The sequence below is a fragment of the Malaclemys terrapin genome, chromosome 11, assembly GCF_027887155.1.
Source record: "Malaclemys terrapin pileata isolate rMalTer1 chromosome 11, rMalTer1.hap1, whole genome shotgun sequence".
In the NCBI taxonomy this organism is placed as follows: domain Eukaryota; kingdom Metazoa; phylum Chordata; order Testudines; family Emydidae; genus Malaclemys; species Malaclemys terrapin.
Window position 1 is genome coordinate 33,667,292 of NC_071515.1, and position 18,687 is coordinate 33,685,978.

Genomic DNA, 18,687 nt, shown 5'->3' on the forward strand with positions numbered 1-18,687 from the left:
TGGGCTGTGTAAGGGGAGGGGAGGGAGCAGCTCCTGTTGACTCACCACACAGCCCATGTGGGGAAACTGACCAGCAGGCACAGAGCACCTGGAGTTGCTGCTCACCCCCGTACCCCCTCAGCCTAATGGGAGGGGGGGGGCAGTCAGCCAGGTGTTCTCTGGTAGCAGGTCGGTTTCTCCTTCATGGGCTGTGTTAGGGGAGGGCAGTAAAGCTGTGATCTAGGAGAGGCAGGTGGCTGAACTGCTTCCCAAGCGTCTGTGCAGTGTACAACCCAAGTGAGTGACAGTGAATTACTCCTGTGGGAACTGGAATTCTGCACCTGGTTCAGCTGCTGAAGGGTGAGGGGGAGGACAGGATTTCTTCTTACCCTGGAACAGCTGGGTCTGGTTCAGACCCATCCCCAGGAATTTCCATGGATGCATGAAGCACCACACCCCTCCCCTGCTTCCTGCCCCCATCACTTCTTAGCTGCAGCAAGGAAGGTCACTGTATGGGGAGCTTGCCCCCAGTCCACCCAACACCCTTGCATCCAGGCCCCCCACACCCACACCCACACACACACACACACCCACACACACACACAACCAGAACTTTCCCCACTGAACCCCCTGCACCCAGACTCCCCCATCAAGCCATGCACCCAGAATCCCCTGTTGAGCCCCCTGCACTAGAATCTCTACCCTCCCGAACCTTACCTGCTCCTCCCCCCACCCCTGCCCCTCAAAATATATCTATGCAGCTACCTCCAATTCACTCTTGGTTTCCATGCACACCCCGCTTCCATATTTCTTGGCCTGTGCTCTTTTTCCTATGCAAAAAAGGATACCTTCTCATAGTCTACACTCTCCTCTCCAAAAAATCTGATTTGTTAAGGGAAGAGGCAGAGAAGTGGAAGGATACCATCTCGTGGCCAAAAGTATCTTAGCAGTGGCTATGCGGGAACACTCTATGCTCTGCTGAGAGAGTACTGCTTTGGTCCAGAAACTTTACCCCATTGTTGCTGTCATACCATGCCTTCAAACAGGAAATTATGGCAACACCTTAATATGTAAATTAGATTGTAAAGTGTTGTGGGTTCTAACATTAAAAAAAAAATGGGACGGAGGATGAAGACAGGTGTTTACTCCGAGCTTTGATATTTTTAAAAAGCATGGGTCATATACATGGTTGAACCACTCTTTAAAATTACACTGGGCTGAAGAGAAGTTTAAAGAAACATTAATAACTTATATACAACTACATATCCACATTATCTGACTGAGTTAATTATAAATATAAGAATCTTAATATTATTAAACTATTGTCCTTATTCTATTATGTCCTTACAGGCCTACACCAGTGTGTCTAAGGCTTCACTTAGTCTTGCAGACCACAGAGAACTTGGAAAGATGATGAATACAATTATTTTCCACACAAAAATGGTAGATTCCTTGGTGGAGATGTTGGTGGAAACATCAGACCTTTCTATATTTTGGTATGTCATTAATTTGACTCTAGAAGCTTTGTCTTTATAACTTTGGTTACTTTAAGCCTCTTACACATGCAGTTTTTAAACAGCATATCATCTAGGAAGATCCAGCAATGGGAGAGTGGATGATAGTTCCTGGTTTTCTGTTTACAGAAACTTTATCCAGCAGTGATTTTTGTGTGTGTGTGTTCCTCATTGAAAATCCATATAGCAGGCGTATGCTTTGATTCATTCAAAGGGCAACAGCAGTCCCCATGATTATCCATCATTTGCCTAGCCGATATGGAGTTTGCCCTTCAACATGTAAGTTTCTCAAACAAAGCTGATAAGCAGGCAGTAACTCTACTTTTTATTTACTTATTTATACATTAGCAGTACATTTATCATAAGGATCCTGGCTAATAGGTATATTAAACTATATGAAATTCATCAATCAGTGTCAGCTAAAATAAAAATACTGTCTCCTCCCAAAGTAAGCTGAATTTAACCCCATAATACTTTATAGTATTTAAAAACAAAATCCTTTGTTCAGAAAAGTAGTATATGTAAGTTGGAAAAAGGCTTTTCACGAGCTCCAGATTGTAAATTATATTTCATCCTGTTTTAATTGAGAAACAGTGCTTGCTTCTGTGTTATGGGAGCCAAATAGAAGACCATAAGTCACTTTTGTTCCTGCTGTAACAGTTTCAACTTCAGGACTCAATTTTACCCTCCAGGTCCACTGGGAGAAGGGGAGCTAACTGGAGCAAATCTGGGGGGGGGTGTACAGGAGAAGGGGAAAACAAGGCATGTTTTCTCTCTGCTATAAAATCAGTCTAGAGTCAAGTGCCTGGTAAAGAATAAATTTTATCAGGTGTCCAAAACTTGAACTTGAACTGGTGCTTCAAACCTTGCATGTCATTCAGAAATGCTTTTATTCGCAGTGTGTTAATTAGAAATAGCTAAGTTCAATATTTGGCTTTTGGGGGGGGATGGGGGATACAAAAATAAAGTGCCTAGAATTAGCACAGAAGTTGAAGCAAAGCTTTGGTTCAATAGCAAAAGTTACATTAGAAATGCTTTATAGATTTTAGGGATGGAAGGAACCGTAAGTCATTTTCTAGTCTGACCTGCATAACACAGGCCATAGAATTTCTGTGAATTAATCTCTGTTTCAAGCCCAATAATTGTGCTTGAACTAGAGCACATGTTTGAGAAAATCTACTCCAGATTTTAAAATATCCAGCAATGGACAATTCAGTACAACTAGTGGTCAGTTGTTCCATTGGTTAACTACCCTCACTACTAAAAATGCGTGTCTTGTTTCTAGTCTGAATTTGTCCAGCTTCAACATTCAGCCATTGGATCTTGTACCTTTGTCTGCTAGATTGAAAAACCCTCTGTTATCAAATCCATTCCCTATTTAAGTACTTATAGACTTTGATCAAGTCATCCTTTAATATTATCTTTGATAAACTAAATAGAGTGAGCTCCTTGAGAGTATTTACTGCAAGTGGAGGTGTGATTGTAACATGAGTAGGCATACTTGTATTAGCTTAAATCTAGCTAGCATCAGTAACAGTAGTAGTGTAGATGTAGCAGTACAGTTTAGCAACCAGCGTATGTCTGAGACCTCCAGGATATTTCACTCATATTAATGCAGCTTTTATTCCTACAAATTATATATAGGTACTTTAAGTAGCCAGTCATCCTGTTCTCTGTGATATCGTAGTCTGTAGCAGACACCAACTATTATCCAATCTCGTGCTTTATCTGTTAGTGCATTGATCCTATAAGTATTCAAGATCCTTTGCTTCTGAGTTGTCAGCAACTCAGGTAATTTTTGACAATGCTATTCCCCTCCTCTTTTGCCCACTTAGTCCTTCCTAAATAGGTTATAACAATTTATTTTTAACATTCCAGTCTTGCAAATCTTTCTGCCAGGTTTCAGTAATATTATTTAGATTGACTTTATGCTCATAGATGAACAATTCTTCTAGTTTATTACCAAATCTCCTAGCATTGGTGTATAGCAGAGGTCACAACTTATGGCACGCTTGCCGATTTTTTTAATGGCATGCTGCTGCCTGCCGGGGTCCCGCTCTGCCTTTGTTCTTGACATCTAAAAATCCTGCCCGACCCAGCCCGCTCTTCTCCGCCCCCCCGCCTACCGCGCTCTCTGGCGGGGGCAGGGGGCAGAAGCAAGCTTGATCCTGCTGGCTGCTGCTGTAGGGCAGGCTCCGCCGGCAGCCAAGCTTCCCCCTCCCCCGCTTCTTCCCCCAGCGGGCTGCATCGAGCCCCGCCTCCTCGCCCTGCCGCCGATGGCCCTTGCGAGGGAGGGGAGAAGAGCAGCCCCAGCGCCCTCGTTGCTCAGGCCGGTAAGGAGGCGGAGAAGAGGCAGGGGGAAGGAGGGTAGGAGTGGAGCATATCCCTCCAGCCCCCTGCTGTGAGCTCCTCAGGGGGCTGGGAGCACCCCCCTGATCTCAGCCCACCCCCCCCCCCCAGCCCTCTGCCCTGACCCCAGCTCCGTGCATCCCCCTGCGACCCCATCCCTGACTCCTGCACCCTCCACACATACCCAGCCCCCCCCACCCCTCTGCCCTGACTCCTGCACTCCCCACACCCCCTGCCCTGACTCCTGCACCCTCCACACATACCTATCCTCCCCCCCACACATCTGCCCTGACTCTTGCACCCCCCCCCCCCACATCCCCACCCCCTACCCTGAGCACCAGGTTGGCAGTGGGCTGAGTGGGGTCGGTGGCTGGGACCCTAGCTGGCAGGAGCCAGTGGACAGAACCCCAGGCTGGCAGCGAGCTGAGCAGGTCGGCGGCTTAAGATCAGCATTTTAATTTAATTTTAAATGAAGCTTCTTAAACATTTTGAAAACCTTGTTTACTTTACATACAATAGTAGTTTAGTTATATAATATATAGACTTAGAGAGAGAGAGAGAGAGAGAGAGACCTTCTAAAAAATGTTAAAATGTATTCCCGGCACACACAACCTTAAATTAAAGTGAATAAATGAAGACTCGGCACACCACTTCTGAAAGGTTGCCAACCCCTGGTGTATAGAATTTCTTCTTTTCATGTGCCTTGCTTAATTTTGTTCTTGACATCTAGAAATTTTGTGCTAAACTCTCTTTTCACCATTCTCTTTTGTTAGTTTAATGCCTTGAGGACCAAATTAGGTTAATATTATGCACTTCTGAATCACTCTGTTAACGAGGACATTTTATTTGATGGACCATGCCTACGTTAATGGGATAATAAAAACTAAACAAGAATCTCTCCGGTGGAAATAAAATAATTTTTAGTCGATTCTACGGACAGTGGGGAAAATTATAGCAATTTTGAAGGATATGATGTAAGAGGATACTATGATTGATCACAAAATCAACATGGCACATTTAAATGGATTAAAAAATGGCTAGTTGATAGGTCTCAAAATGTAATTAAAACAGGGAATCATTGAACAGGGTGTTTCCTAATGGGGTGTCTCGGGAATCGCTTCTTGGCCCCGGCACTATTTCATATTTTTATCTATGACCTGGGAGAAAACATAAAATCACTACAGATAAATTTTTCAGATGACACATTGGGGAATGGTAAATGAAGAGAAGAGGTCACTGATACAGAGTGATTTAGAATGCTTAGTAAACTGGGTATAAGCAAGCAATATGTGTTTCAGTATGGCCAAATGTAGGGTTGTAAATCTCGGAACAACAAAAAAAAGCTGTTTGGCTCATTAAAAATCACACAGTATTTCATAGCTGAGAAATATAGACTGAATACATAGCTGTAAAGCCTTGCAGTGACATTTCTGGTGTCTGTGTGCGCGCGTGCGCACTCTTACCTGGCAGGTTAACTATGCTTTGTTAGAAATCTAACTGTAATCTAGAGTTAATCTGAGTAAATGAAGACCGCATTACAGCCTCTGGCAATGTTTACAATATTTGTTTGCTGAAAGGTAACCATCAGATTACATTAATACTAAATTTTAACTTCCATTTCTAAACAGTTTTTATAGTCGTGCTTTTGAGAAGATGTTTCAGCAGTGTTTGGAGCTGCCCTCTCAGTCGAGGTATTCAATTGCATTCCCGCTGCTTTGCACCCACTTTATGAGCTGCACCCATGAGCTGTGTCCAGAAGAGGTAATTTCAAAATACTTCATGCGGATGTTCTTGTGTGATTTTAATTATCTATACTGCCTTGTTTAAAATATTTTCAGCTAATTAGCACTTAAAAAGTACACCGCACTGATGCATCACTGAAATGATGCATCTGTAATACCGTTATGTTAGTTTACAGAAATTCAGACTGAATGGGAATAAAGCAGAATATTACTGATGTTGGTTTATTAATAATTTGCAGTTATGTTAGCCCTTCTTTACCAAGGTATATAAGCATTATTATTACCATTTCAAAGAAAAGGAAACTAAGGCGCAGGGGTTAAATTACTTTCCTTGAGTTATTCAGTGGGTTAATGGTTTGAGTAATACCGAAAAACTCTTCATTACTAGTCCATTGCCCTATCAGCTTCTGTAAAAAGTTCTCTTAAATAACTTAAGTTTTGGCAAAATGAAATATTTAAAGTTAAGTATTCATCTAAAAATATTTTGTTTTGGTATGTGGCCCAGGGAATGGACTGAAGTGAGTAGGTTAATCTGTTTGGTTCCTGCATTGTATATCATTTGTATCTGGTTATGGATGCTAATTGGTGCCATATGTCCATTTAAAATGTAAAGACTGTTCTTATAAATGGTTTGTAAACATTTAAAAACTTGTAACCATATAATGAAAAAGGAAACAACAAGCTGTGCCTTATGTTATAAATTATAACAATTTATCTGAACAATATTTGTAAGGCACTGACTTTGAACTATAGTATTATGCAAGAATTCATTATGCTGTGACCTACCTTTGGATAGCATGATAAAGAAAAGCAAGGATTATTCTCACAGAATTCTTTACATTTTCATGCTATAATGAAATATATCCATCAATACACTTGGTATAATTTCATTGACTTTGGAATTACACCAGGGATGAATCTGTCCCTCTTTGTTTAGGGCCAGTAGAAGTATTCCTTCGTACTGCTCAGAACTAATCTGAAAACACTTAAATGAATAAAAGAGATTTATTGAAATATGCATGGTTTGGATTTCCCTTATTTAAACATTAAACTCCTTCTCCCAGTATATCTATACCATTCTTTCCACTCAGCTTTAAACAGCTGCAAACTTTATTTACTTTGGAGAACCATAAAAAAATTTCCAGGAAAATTTCCACTCAAGACAAGAAGTGTCTTTCAGAACAATTTATAGGAACAGTAAAGAGATTCAGTTGCTGTCTACTCTACAGTAGTTACTGTAAATTTATCTATAGCCAGAAAATGTCACTACAGCCAACACACAGCTTGAGTTTAGTGCATTAATTGTGTAATTTGGTCACAATTACCAATTTGAAAAATTAATCTTTATTATACTGTATAATGAATGGTACTGTAAGTGTTAAAAAGTAAACATGACTAGTGAAAGAAGGGTTTTCATTGAGGCATAATGCTAGAGCTGTGCTGAGCAAAAACCAAATATGCTAAATCCCACAAGCTGCATACAGCAGAGCTGCACGGTGGATCTGTTCAGTGGCTTGAGTGAAACTAAGCATACATCTACACAGCAAGCAGGATCCCATGACAGTGAGGCTGAGAGCCGGGGGTCCACAGACTTGGACTGTGTAAATGTTGTGGCTTGGGCTCTGAAGCCTAGGGAGAGGTTGAATTGGTTTACTAGTTTTAAAGTTGTGAATATTGTAAGTTTCTTTAGATGTGCAGTAAGATTTTGTTTGATCTGTGGTTTAAAATGTGTGTTTGGAATGTACAAGCACAGCAGGTTTATCTTTCTGTTTTAATATACAACTGTTTCAAATGTTGAAGCCACTATGCAGTAGTTTACTGTACTCCAAACTTGTACAGACTGTAGAAGTTCACTAGGCCTACCGAATGCAGTGGTGGTGGTTGTTCACTCCCTTCTTCCCCAACATCCCAACAGGTCACATGACCTAGCATAACAAGCACTGGTCTGGGAACTCAGAACACCTGAGTTCTACTCAGCTCTCTTCTGACTGGCATTGTTAACTTTACAAATATTTAGTTAGACCTCTGAACACCACTGTAACGTAGATTAATATCATTATCCACATATTACAGATGAGGGAAACCGAGTGACTTTCTCAAGCATACCCAGCTAATCTGTGCCAGAACTATAAGGACTAAGGACTTATGATGTGCATATCCTTGACTAATCCACTAGACTGCAGTGCTTCTGAAGCTAATCACTTAAAGGTGATCTGCAAAAAGTAATGAGAGGAGGGGGCATATGTGCTGCTTTGATGTATGAAGAAGGGGCAGGAGCATTTAAATTAATGTTTACTCTGCACTTCGGGAATTTTGACAAAAAATACCCACTGTTAGCAGTGCAGTTCCACTGGCATTGGCAACGTTGGTAGCCCATGGCTCGCTGGCTTTGACAGTTTTCAGCAACTATTGAGGAATGGTGTATGTAACTGTGAAAAAAATATCAGTGGATTACATGTGTTTCTACATGCCTGAATGTTGACAGTAACTTTAAACTCTGAATATGTGATATCTCAGATAAGTATTGGATCCATCATTGCCCATGCTGGAATTTAATTTATTTTTAACAAATATTGGGGATTAGACCATTTAAATACATTTTATAATGCTCCCTAGTCACCAGTTGACCTACTTCAGAGGTATGTTATTGCGCATGTTTTCTGTAAACATGTGTGACCTAGCCCACTTTAAACTATGGCTATATTTTAAACAAATAGTCACAGAGTATTTTAATTGGGTGCCTTCTCTCCTGGCTTCAATAGCATTGATAATTCAGAGAGAATAATCTGTTTACCACAGGAAGTATCAGAGTAAAGCTTGTCACATTCTTTTTTCTTCCAGTGTATCTTGTATCTCAACTACTCCTGGTTTATTTTTCAGCTCTAACAACCAGACATGGGTTGTTTCCCACCAATCAGTGATTATTCTAGTGATTTTACAGTACTGAAAATGCTTAAAATAAAAATAATAATTAAAAAAAACCCTCTTTCCTGTTGAATATGAATGAAAAGTAACAAAATGGAAAAGAAGAGATAACAATTCCAGAAAGTTACTCATTTTTTTCATGTTTTTCCATGCCCTTTGAAAAAAAAAATTTTTTTTTGAGATTTTTGTGTTTTGGCTTGTAATATCCAACCTTTTGGTTAAGGAGATGCTAACATTTAAATTAGCTGCTTAAAAACACTTTTTTTTAACTTGGTTTTTTTTGTGGTGGATGAGGGAAAGAAGATATGGAGAATTTTTTCTTTGACCAGTCTTTTATTAACCACGCTCAAAACAACTGTTTTGTAGTACAGCCGTATGTAATATACTGGTAGTATGTGTGCATACATGCATGCGTAGGTGTGTACATGGGAGTCACTGCCCTCTATTGGCTAGCCGGTCGAGGAGAAGATAAGGGTTGTGTTACTATTGCAGCAGCTAGGGAATATCTCCCTTAGCTCAAGTGATGGAAGTTTTATTTTTGGCGCTAAAAGAGCAGGAATTTAGTCCTAACTCCCCTATTTGCAGTACATAGACTTGTTGCAGGTATATTATGGAATTGGCAGAAATTTGGAAAACCATTTTTTTTTTCTATTTTCTTTTTTGATAGCGACATCATATTGGAGATCGCAGTCTTTCCTTGTGTAACATGTTCTTGGATGAAATGGCTAAGCAGGCTCGAAATCTTATCACAGATATTTGCACGGAACAGTGTACACTGAGTGACCAGGTGAGAATTAATTTTTTGTTAGAAATAGGTTTTATTCATTTGAGACAGTTCTGAGAAGCTTGTAGTTCAATTCCACGTACACTGTAAATGTTGGATTTAAAATAAATATTATCCACCATTAATTTTTAAGCTATGATTTATGCTTAAGTATTGAATTAAGCCCTACCAAATTCACGGTCCATTTTGGTCAGTTTCACAGCCATAGAATTTTAAAAATTGTACATTTCATGATTTCAGATATTTAAATCTGAAATTTCCCAGTGTTGTAACTATAGGGGTCCTGCCCCAAAAGGTGGTTGTGGGGGGGTGTTGCAGGGTTATTGTGTGTGTGTATGGGGGGGTGTCACAGTATTGCCACTCTTATTTCTACGCTGCTGGACATCCAGAGAGCAGCAGCTGCTGGCTGGGAGCCCAGCTCTGAAGGCAGCGCTACAACCAGCAGCGGCACAGAAGTAAGGAAGCCCACAAATTTACAGTCAGTTCTGGTGTGCTGCCTTCCCCCCCTCCCCTAGCTGCTTTTCTGGAAGCCCTGGGATGACAGCTGCTGCAGACCTGCCCCAGAAGAAGTCACAGAAAATAAGAGAATCATTTCCTTAGTAGTGGTTACTTGGCTTATATAAAGCACTCTGAGATCTACGGATAAAAGGCACTATTTCAGTGTCCTGTGTTTTTCAGACAATTTAGTAGGAAATAAAAATCACTTTTGTGGCTAAAGCCGTATAACCAAGAAATGCTTATGCAGAGTCCACTGACAAATGCTTAGCACTAAAATAATGAATGCTGACACAGTTGAAGGGAGCCCAGTAGACTGACACTTCCTTATGTAGAAGTGGTATTTTCTAATCCATTTTAAAAAATGAATATCAGGAAAAACTTCCTAACAGTGAGATGTGGTAATAATTTTCCAAGAGAAGTAGTAGAAGATCCATTAAACGAGACAATTAAAATTAGATTTGACAGACTAATTACAGATATGTTCTAGTCTTGAGAACAATACTGAAAGTAGCAACGCAGAAGTAAGGGTGTGATGGCAGGGTATTGCCACCCTTACTTCTGTGCTGCTGCTGGCTAGGCACTGTCTTCAGAGCTGGGAGCCTGGCCATCAGCCACTGCTCTCCGGTCACCCAGCTATGAAGGCAGTACAGAAGTAACGGTGGCAATATCATAACCTCCCTACAATAAGCTTGTGACCCCCTTTTGGGTCGGAACCCCCGTTTGAGAAATTCTTGTCTCCCCCAGTGAAGTCTGTATAGAATAGGATAAAAGTACGCAAAAGACCAGATTTCACGGTCCGTGATGCATTTTTCACGGCCGAGAATTTGGTAGGGCCCTATTTAAAAACTGTGATTTATGCAAAAAGAGGACTTATGCTGTCACAATAGGATTGGTGTTGCTTAAAAGGATGTTGTGTGGTCTTTGTTCATTGTGGTGGTGGTGGAGAAAAAGAGAAAGTGTTAATAGTAAAAGTTGCAGAGAGGCTCTCCAAAGATGGGGATCAACGGTGGAGGTTTGGGAGGCAATGAGTAATGAAAAGGAAGGTTTTTCTAAAAATCACCATTAAGAACAGGAATAATGGCATAATTGACAGTAAAACCATGTCACATCTTTATTTTCAAAAACTTGACTGACAACACATCTTTGGATAGCAGTTTAAGCTTTGAGTAATTCACCAGACTTGAGACCAGTGTTGCAAGTTTTGTGTATAATATGGACTTAGGGGGTGTCAAGATCAGGGACAGGTTTAGGTATGGAAGGGTTGTCAGGCTGTTGCTTTGTTGATTGGGGAAGGAAGGTGCTTTAAGATTGGGAGGATCAGAATTTGGCAAGTAATTTTGATGGACTATATTTAAGAAGTATAGGAAGAGAGAAGAGATTATTTGGTCGAAGAGGTGCCTTATGTGGGAAAGGTAAAGTTGGCACTTTGGTGAAGAGGGTTTTGGTGGTGATAGGGAAATAAATAACATGAAAAGCAAATATATAATCTTTGGTGTTGAAATCTACTAGGAATAAGATTATGCTATATTACAGGTTGGTTGCAACCTAAAATTTTCCACAGTGCTGTGCTAAGTGTGTTGAAAATTCACTTCATTATCTATATGTGTACTACCTGCTGTTTATTTAACATGGGTTAATAGTTCATGATATTTCTGAGAAATCTACAGAGCCCATCAAGAAACTTGTGGTTGTGTGCACATCTATATACAAATAGAGCTGGGTGACATTTTTTTGACTAATAATTTATTCACTGAAAAGCACAGCTTAGGTCAACCTGAAACTATTCATGAATTTGATAGCCAAAACATACTTTTTCTGGGACTTAAACTCGCTCTCCTGGGAGTGAGAGACTCAACTTCAGAGCCCTTCTCTAAGCAGAAGGGGGGGATTAATGTGGGTATCTCCCATACCTTGGGTGAGTGCCCTAAGCACCAGGGCTGTACATTATAAGGGACATGGCACCACCATCACCACTTCCTCCTTTGGCTGTTTTGTGAATTTAGCCCAGGTCAAACAAAATATTTTGTTCATCAGTAATGAATTTTTTGTAGACTTTTTGATTCATTGTTTTTTTAATTTTCATTTTGTTTGACCCGACTTGAATTTTTTTCAGAAATGCTAGTGAACCAAAACAAGTTATTTTCCCACCTCTTTATATAAATACACACACATATTTTTTATATATTATCAAATTACTCCATGGCATTTATTCTCTTCTATTTATTTCTCTAAGTGTTCAGGCACACTGAGATCATTTTCATAGCTGTATTCCTAATCAGTTTTCCTTTTGGGCATATCTTGACAGTGAATGAGGATGGGGTGGAGAACTTTCCTAAACTGGAATTGTATACTCAGCTAAACAACATATAAAGTGTGGATTTCTTTGTGATGAATACTCCACCTGAACCATAACTTTATTTTTAATCTAATAGTTGCTAAGATTTTTTTTCATCCTCTTTTAGCTGCTGCCAAAGCATTGTGCCAAAACAATCAGTCAAGCAGTGAACAAAAAGTCAAAAAAACAGACCGGAAAGAAAGGGGAACCGGAGAGGGAGAAACCGGGAGTAGAAAGCATGAGGAAAAACAGATTGGTGGTGACCAAGTAAGCACGTTCTCATGCTATTTCTTCCTCCTCCTCCTCCTGCATTCTCCCCAATCCTTTTGTGTAAACATGGATATTTTCTTTGTGTTGATTTACATGGTTAATTTTAGGACCAGTAATAATGGAATTTTCACTTTATCTTTTGAATAAATTTACAGCCATGTAAACAAAGGGGTGGGGGTATGTCTCTCTCCTCCCTCCCCCATGGCTGTGTGGAGAAGGTGGGCTTACACATCCTTTAATCTACCCCTTCAGCATTCTCTCTCCTGGGCAGCACAATCCCACCAGGTAGTTCTGCCCCACTCAGAATTTTGGCTAGCCTGTGGGGCAGGAGAGCAGTGTCAGTTGCACCTTGCCACCAAACTGCCATCTGATTTGATGACGCGCTAAGTCTCCTTCCATCCTTTGCACCCCCACCAGTCAGGGAAGCTTCTCTGAATAGCAGCTGCCACGAGGGGTTGAAAGCTATTAGAAAAGCAATGCGATAGGAACGCAGCAGGAGAAGAGTGCATATGCTAAAGGGGACAAAAACACCAGGATGAGGGGAAATGATGGAAAGGGGGTTCTCAAACTGAGAGTCGGGACCCCTGAGGGGGTCGCAAAGTTATTACATGGGGAGTCGCAAGCTGTCAGCCTCCACCCCAAACCCCGCTTTGCCTCCAGCATTTATAATGGTGTTAAATACTTCAAGTATTTTTAATTTATTAGAGGGGTCGCACTCAGAGGCTTGCTATGTGAAAGGGGTCACCAGTATAAAAGTTGGAACCCCTGTAATAGTGGGTTTCAGTGCTTACCATTATAGTTGGAAGTGCTGAGTATGTGTGTGCACTTTGTGAAGGAAAGCTTGCTGCCACAGTCAGCAGTGGGGCATCAGATGGCTAGCATGAGTGGAGTGGTTGAAGGAGAAAGCTTACTTAGAATTTGTGAAATTAGTTAGTTTTAATCTTAAGAATTTTTTAATAACTTTCAGTGGTTACGACACATAGTCTCTTGAAGTGATTGTTGGATTACAAAACATAAGTTAAGCAACCCCCTAAAGAAATTTTTCATTTTGATGAACTGTGTCATTTGATGAATCTTTCTTCTCTTCTGCACAGTATAGAGCAACACACAACCGTAGCATCCTGCGTTAGCCAGATTTCTCCCAAAATCTGATTTTAAATTAACTAGGTGTGAAAAGCCTCCTCATATGATTACTACACACTGCTAACTTGTTTTTAAAGGACAGAACTAGTTGATCTTACTTACTTACATAAAAATTGTGAGCAACACTCCCCAATAATAATGTGTGCTTGTGTTTCTTTGAAATAGTTTTGTAATTTCTCATGTAATTTGTGTGTCAATTTTTTTTTAAGCCTGGACAAACTGCACACTGCACTTTCCGAGCTCTGCTTCTCAATCAATTACGTACCAAACATGGTTGTCTGGGAACATACGTTTACCCCAAGGGAGTACTTAACATCTCACCTGGAAATCCGTTTTACCAAGTAAGAGACTGCAAAATTAAATTTTTACTTAGCCAAGGAAAATAAATCATTTTTTGTTCTAACATTAAAAATACTGTGTGTATCTATTTCACAAGACTACTTTTAAAGATGAACTGCAAAGCTTTAAAATAGCAAATTCTAAGAACCAAGATTCCAAATCAATTAGAATACATATCTTAGGCATACAACATTTTTGAAATTTAAATTATATTTAAAACAAAATATTTGAAAATAAATTTCCTCTACTTACCTCCCAGATTCTCTGTTCCTAGTTCCATATTCTTCATAGGAGTCCATGACTACAAATCCTAATAGTACAGAGATTCTCTTCACACTGCCACATCCCTGCAGTGCTGAACCTTGTTTCCAGTGTTTGATTTTACCAGTGTTTGGCGGGTGGACTTAGAAATATGAACTCAAGACCTGGCAAGGAACCTAAGAGGAAACTTTTTAACATTTTTGCTTTAAAATAAAAAGTGCTGTGGGCTGGTGTAATGGTTGCTTGATGCATTACTAGGTGGGTTCTTGGCTTGGCTTTTCCCTGTAGTAAGTGGGTGCAGGAAAAGGTAAATTTCAACCTCTTGTGAGAATTTCTCATTGTAAAAGCCATTCCTGTTGATCATGCTGGCGGTTAGCTTTGGTAGAGACTCTAACTATATCTTCTGTATTTCACATAAGGTTTTAGGGGGTCTCTAGTGATCAGGACATGGTCTGAGGATACTTTTGTCTAGAATGTTCTCTTCATACACTGGGAAGAGATGGTGACATAAAAAGGGTAAAAAAGTTGACTTTTCATGAAGTCCTGGGTTTAAGACCCTAAACCACAGTGTTCTCTGTAATTTTATTTTTTGCCTTATGGGTGGGTAGCAAGTCCACAAAAATGCTGAGTGATGGTTTTGAGGGGGTACTCAGGGCAGCCCCAAGCTAGGAATGGGATTTGCTATTCAAAGACTGCAATGTCTTAATTTTTTTTCTATTTCTGATGTTAAGTGGTATTTTTTCCAGAGGTCTGCAGTTTATCTTTATTCTGAGGATTGATTTCCTATCCTATATAAACATGTTAGTTTTTACTACTTTAAGCTTGTATATTTCTTTTTTGTGATTGAACTATTGCTTATATTGCTATGCCAGCTTTATTTTGTAATGTAGCACTTCCTGAAATAGGTTTAAAAAAGAAAGATTGCATCAGAGGCAAACTTGTAAAAATAAACAGTAAAATGTTTCAACAATAAATGTCACTTGCTTCAAAACAAACAAAAAAATTGCATTTGGTTTTAAATAAACTTCAATTCTGCTAAAACAGTCATTTCATGTCCAGCTCTTCTTGTCCTGCCTTCGTAACGTGCATCACTATGAGCACAAACTTGTGTGTAATTATAATCTTTAAGTCTAAAATGACTACCAAAATACTGAATTACTTTTCAAGCTCTTTGACTCTATTTACTGTATAAAGGCCTAGTCCTTTAATGGGCATAAAATGTGCACAGTACCTCAAAGTCAATAGGAGTGGAGAACGGTCAGTATATTTCAGGATCAGGGTCTAAGCAGGCAGCTGTCCTCTAGAGGGTTCAGCATGGGACAGTGAATCAGTCTGATATATGGTTCATGCCTAGTATTGTTAACTTATTGTGTGAATTTGGGCAAATCAGGTTTTACTGCAGTTTTCCTGTCTGTAAATTAGGGCTAACGATTAAGGTTAAGTTTCTGTCACAGGTGTTTTTAGTAAAAAATCAGTGTCGGGTTGAAGGCAATAAACAAAAATTCACAAAAGCCCACAAATTTACAGTCAGTTCTGGTGTGCTGCCTTCCCCCCCCCCCCTCCCCTAGCTGCTCTTCTGGAAGCCCTGGGATGACAGCTGCTGCAGACCTGCCCCAGAAGAAGTCACAGAAAATAAGAGAATCATTTCCTTAGTAGTGATTACTTGGCTTATATAAAGCACTCTGAGATCTACGGATAAAAGGCACTATTTCAGTGTCCTGTGTTTTTCAGACAATTTAGTAGGAAATAAAAATCACTTTTGTGGCTAAAGTCGTATAACCAAGAGATGCTTATGCAGAGTCCACTGACAAATGCTTAGCACTAAAATAATGAATGCTGACACAGTTGAAGGGAGCCCAGTAGACTGACACTTCCTTATGTAGAAGTGGTATCTTCTAATCCATTTTAAAAAATGAATATCAGGAAAAACTTCCTAACAGTGAGATGTGGTAATAATTTTCCAAGAGAAGTAGTAGAAGATCCATTAAACGAGACAATTAAAATTAGATTTGACATTCTAATTACAGATATGTTCTAGTCTTGAGAACAATACTGCACTTGCACAGAATGGACTAGATTATTTACTAGGACTCCATTTCTAACATAATACATTGTTTTGATTCAGGAAATTAAATTGTCCATTCTTAATATGCTCGGTTGTCTTTGTTTTGCAGTGTATGTAAATTAGATCACAAGCTGATCTGAGCCCCCCAGCATGAATTAATTCTTTTACTTTCAATTTTGTTGTTAATTAAATTTCCTTTTGTGCTTATTTTAATGATAAATTTGATTTTAAACCCTTTAAAAATATATAGAAATGGACATAAACTATAACAGCACCTTTGTACAAAGAATTTGTCCTAAATGGTGCTCCTGAGAATGGTTATAGACTAACTGGCTGGTGCGTCCTTTTAAGCCCAAGTATGTGCTCATGTGATAGATAATTACAGCTAGTCTCTCTCATGCAAATGTATTTTGGGAGCCTTTTAAAGTGTTTTCTTGACCAAATTGTTTGTGGTTTAAATCTTCTAGTTCATGGGTCATTCACTTGATGGTAGACCATACTTCCCTGGGCGTCTTCATAGTGTTCACTAAGTGTTTGTGTTAAGAATTCCCATGCAGTTTTATCTGAGAGCATGTATTATGAATACAGTATTCCTGCTGATTTCTCTTTCTGAAAAGAGCTGCTATCATGTTTTAAATCTCATTGAGATATTGGTCTAAAAGTTTGAATACCCAATTCTTTATACAACCAGGAAGAATTAACTATTGCTTAATTTCATTAATGTACAAAGGTAACTCTTTTCTCTTTAAAAGGTCAATTGTTGGAATGACTATGTATAATCAAGCAACACAAGAGATTGCAAAACCTTCAGAGCTGTTAACGAGTGTAAGAGCCTACATGACAGTACTCCAGTCAATAGAAAATTATGTGCAGATTGACATAACAAGAGTATTTAACAATGTTCTTCTTCAGCAAACCCAGCATTTGGATAGTCATGGGGAGCCAACTATTACCAGTCTGTACACAAATTGGTAAGAATGTAACCCTATTAACATCTATTGTGAGCTCTTTGTTTTACGTTTAAATACACTTAAAATCTAATTAAACTGAATAACCTGCATCAGGAAATTGGAATTGTGTATGGCATGAACACTTGCAAATTTGCAAGTTTCAAACAAGACAGATTTACTGTTTCTACCAATAGCTGTTTAAAAGAGTCCAAAAACTCACTGAACTCTTCTGGTTGCAGAGGGCACAGTTAAGCCATTGAAATGGAACTGAAGTGGTGTGTAAGCCTTATGCTGTCCTTCTGTACAAGGATGAATTTCACCCTTGCAGAACAATGAAACTTTTTTTAATGTTATGAGTAGCCATGGTATCATTCTCATTGAACTAATATTTTTACATTAATTTTTGTTTTGTGCTCAGGTATTTGGAAACCTTGCTAAGGCAAGTCAGCAATGGGCATATAGCATATTTCCCAGCAATGAAGGCATTTGTGAATTTGCCCACAGAAAATGAGTTGACGTTTAATGCTGAAGAATACTCTGACATATCAGGTAAACGTTTTATGACATGGTTCTAGATATTCTTTGTGAGGGCTGTTTTTCATGTGCTTGAGACTAAGACTTTTAGAGAGATTGTGGAATACCAGTACTGTTTTTAGAGAAATATTCTATTATACAGAAGAATTTTGCCTTTCTTGTGTTCTCTCCTTGCTGTTTTTGTGTTATGCTACCCGGGGGAAAAAGTACCAATTTTTTTTCTTGCTCTTGCTGAAACAATTATTGGCTATGTACATGTGATTTGTTGTAAGTAAATGCAGTAGGTGAATTTACTACCCCACTGTTGTTATAACTTAATCTTTACTCTGTATCCAGTTTTGAGATTGCTCTGATAGAATGGTATTGCTACATGTGTTATGGTTATTAAATCACTGCAAAATAAATGTCAACATAAAGACAATTGTTTTTTCTTCCTTAGAAATGAGGGCCCTCTCAGAACTACTAGGACCATATGGCATGAAGTTCTTAAGTGAAAGTCTTATGTGGCACATTTCCTCACAGGTTGCTGAACTTAAGGTAATTATATTTTGATTTTTTTTCCCTATGCACATTTTATTTATAGTGCCCAAGAGCTATGCTTTGCATGTTGTTCACTGAGTATTACCATACCACACTAAAACTGAAAACATATGGGTATTTTTTTCTCATTCGTATCTGTCATCTGTGAACACATAGTACACTTGAGCATATCTCTGTATCATATTCTCTCAATGGTTGGACTACGTCCAAAACACCGCATTTGTAAGAGCCCTTTCCTTTAAATTAACATCAAGAATCTGCTACTATATTAGCATATCTTGCTCACTTTGATTGCACTTAATTTCAAGTAGGCTTTATTTTCTGTTTTGCAATTTTTAGCTCTTTAATTTTTTGACAAAATTATCCTTTCCAGTTTGAATGGTTTTCCTTCAAATAGATTGAGCTTTGTTCAAGTTGATGAAATACCTGTTCAAATGCAAGTTGTCCTCAGGGATTTGA

The 18,687-nt window shown here is 39.1% G+C and overlaps 1 protein-coding gene across 5 annotated transcripts in view; it reads left to right on the forward strand.

Moving 5' to 3' along the window:
* Positions 1-18,687, forward strand: part of NCKAP1 (NCK associated protein 1) — a 105,093-nt gene that overhangs the window by 58,416 nt on the left and 27,990 nt on the right. For all 5 annotated transcript variants that reach the window (XM_054043347.1, XM_054043348.1, XM_054043349.1 and 2 more), the window contains 8 exons: positions 1,330-1,475; positions 5,471-5,603; positions 9,177-9,296; positions 12,254-12,393; positions 13,749-13,880; positions 16,957-17,175; positions 17,573-17,703; positions 18,128-18,225. In XM_054043347.1, coding sequence (XP_053899322.1) covers positions 1,330-1,475; positions 5,471-5,603; positions 9,177-9,296; positions 12,254-12,393; positions 13,749-13,880; positions 16,957-17,175; positions 17,573-17,703; positions 18,128-18,225 — 1,119 coding nt within the window. The remainder of the gene's footprint in view (positions 1-1,329; positions 1,476-5,470; positions 5,604-9,176; positions 9,297-12,253; positions 12,394-13,748; positions 13,881-16,956; positions 17,176-17,572; positions 17,704-18,127; positions 18,226-18,687) is intronic.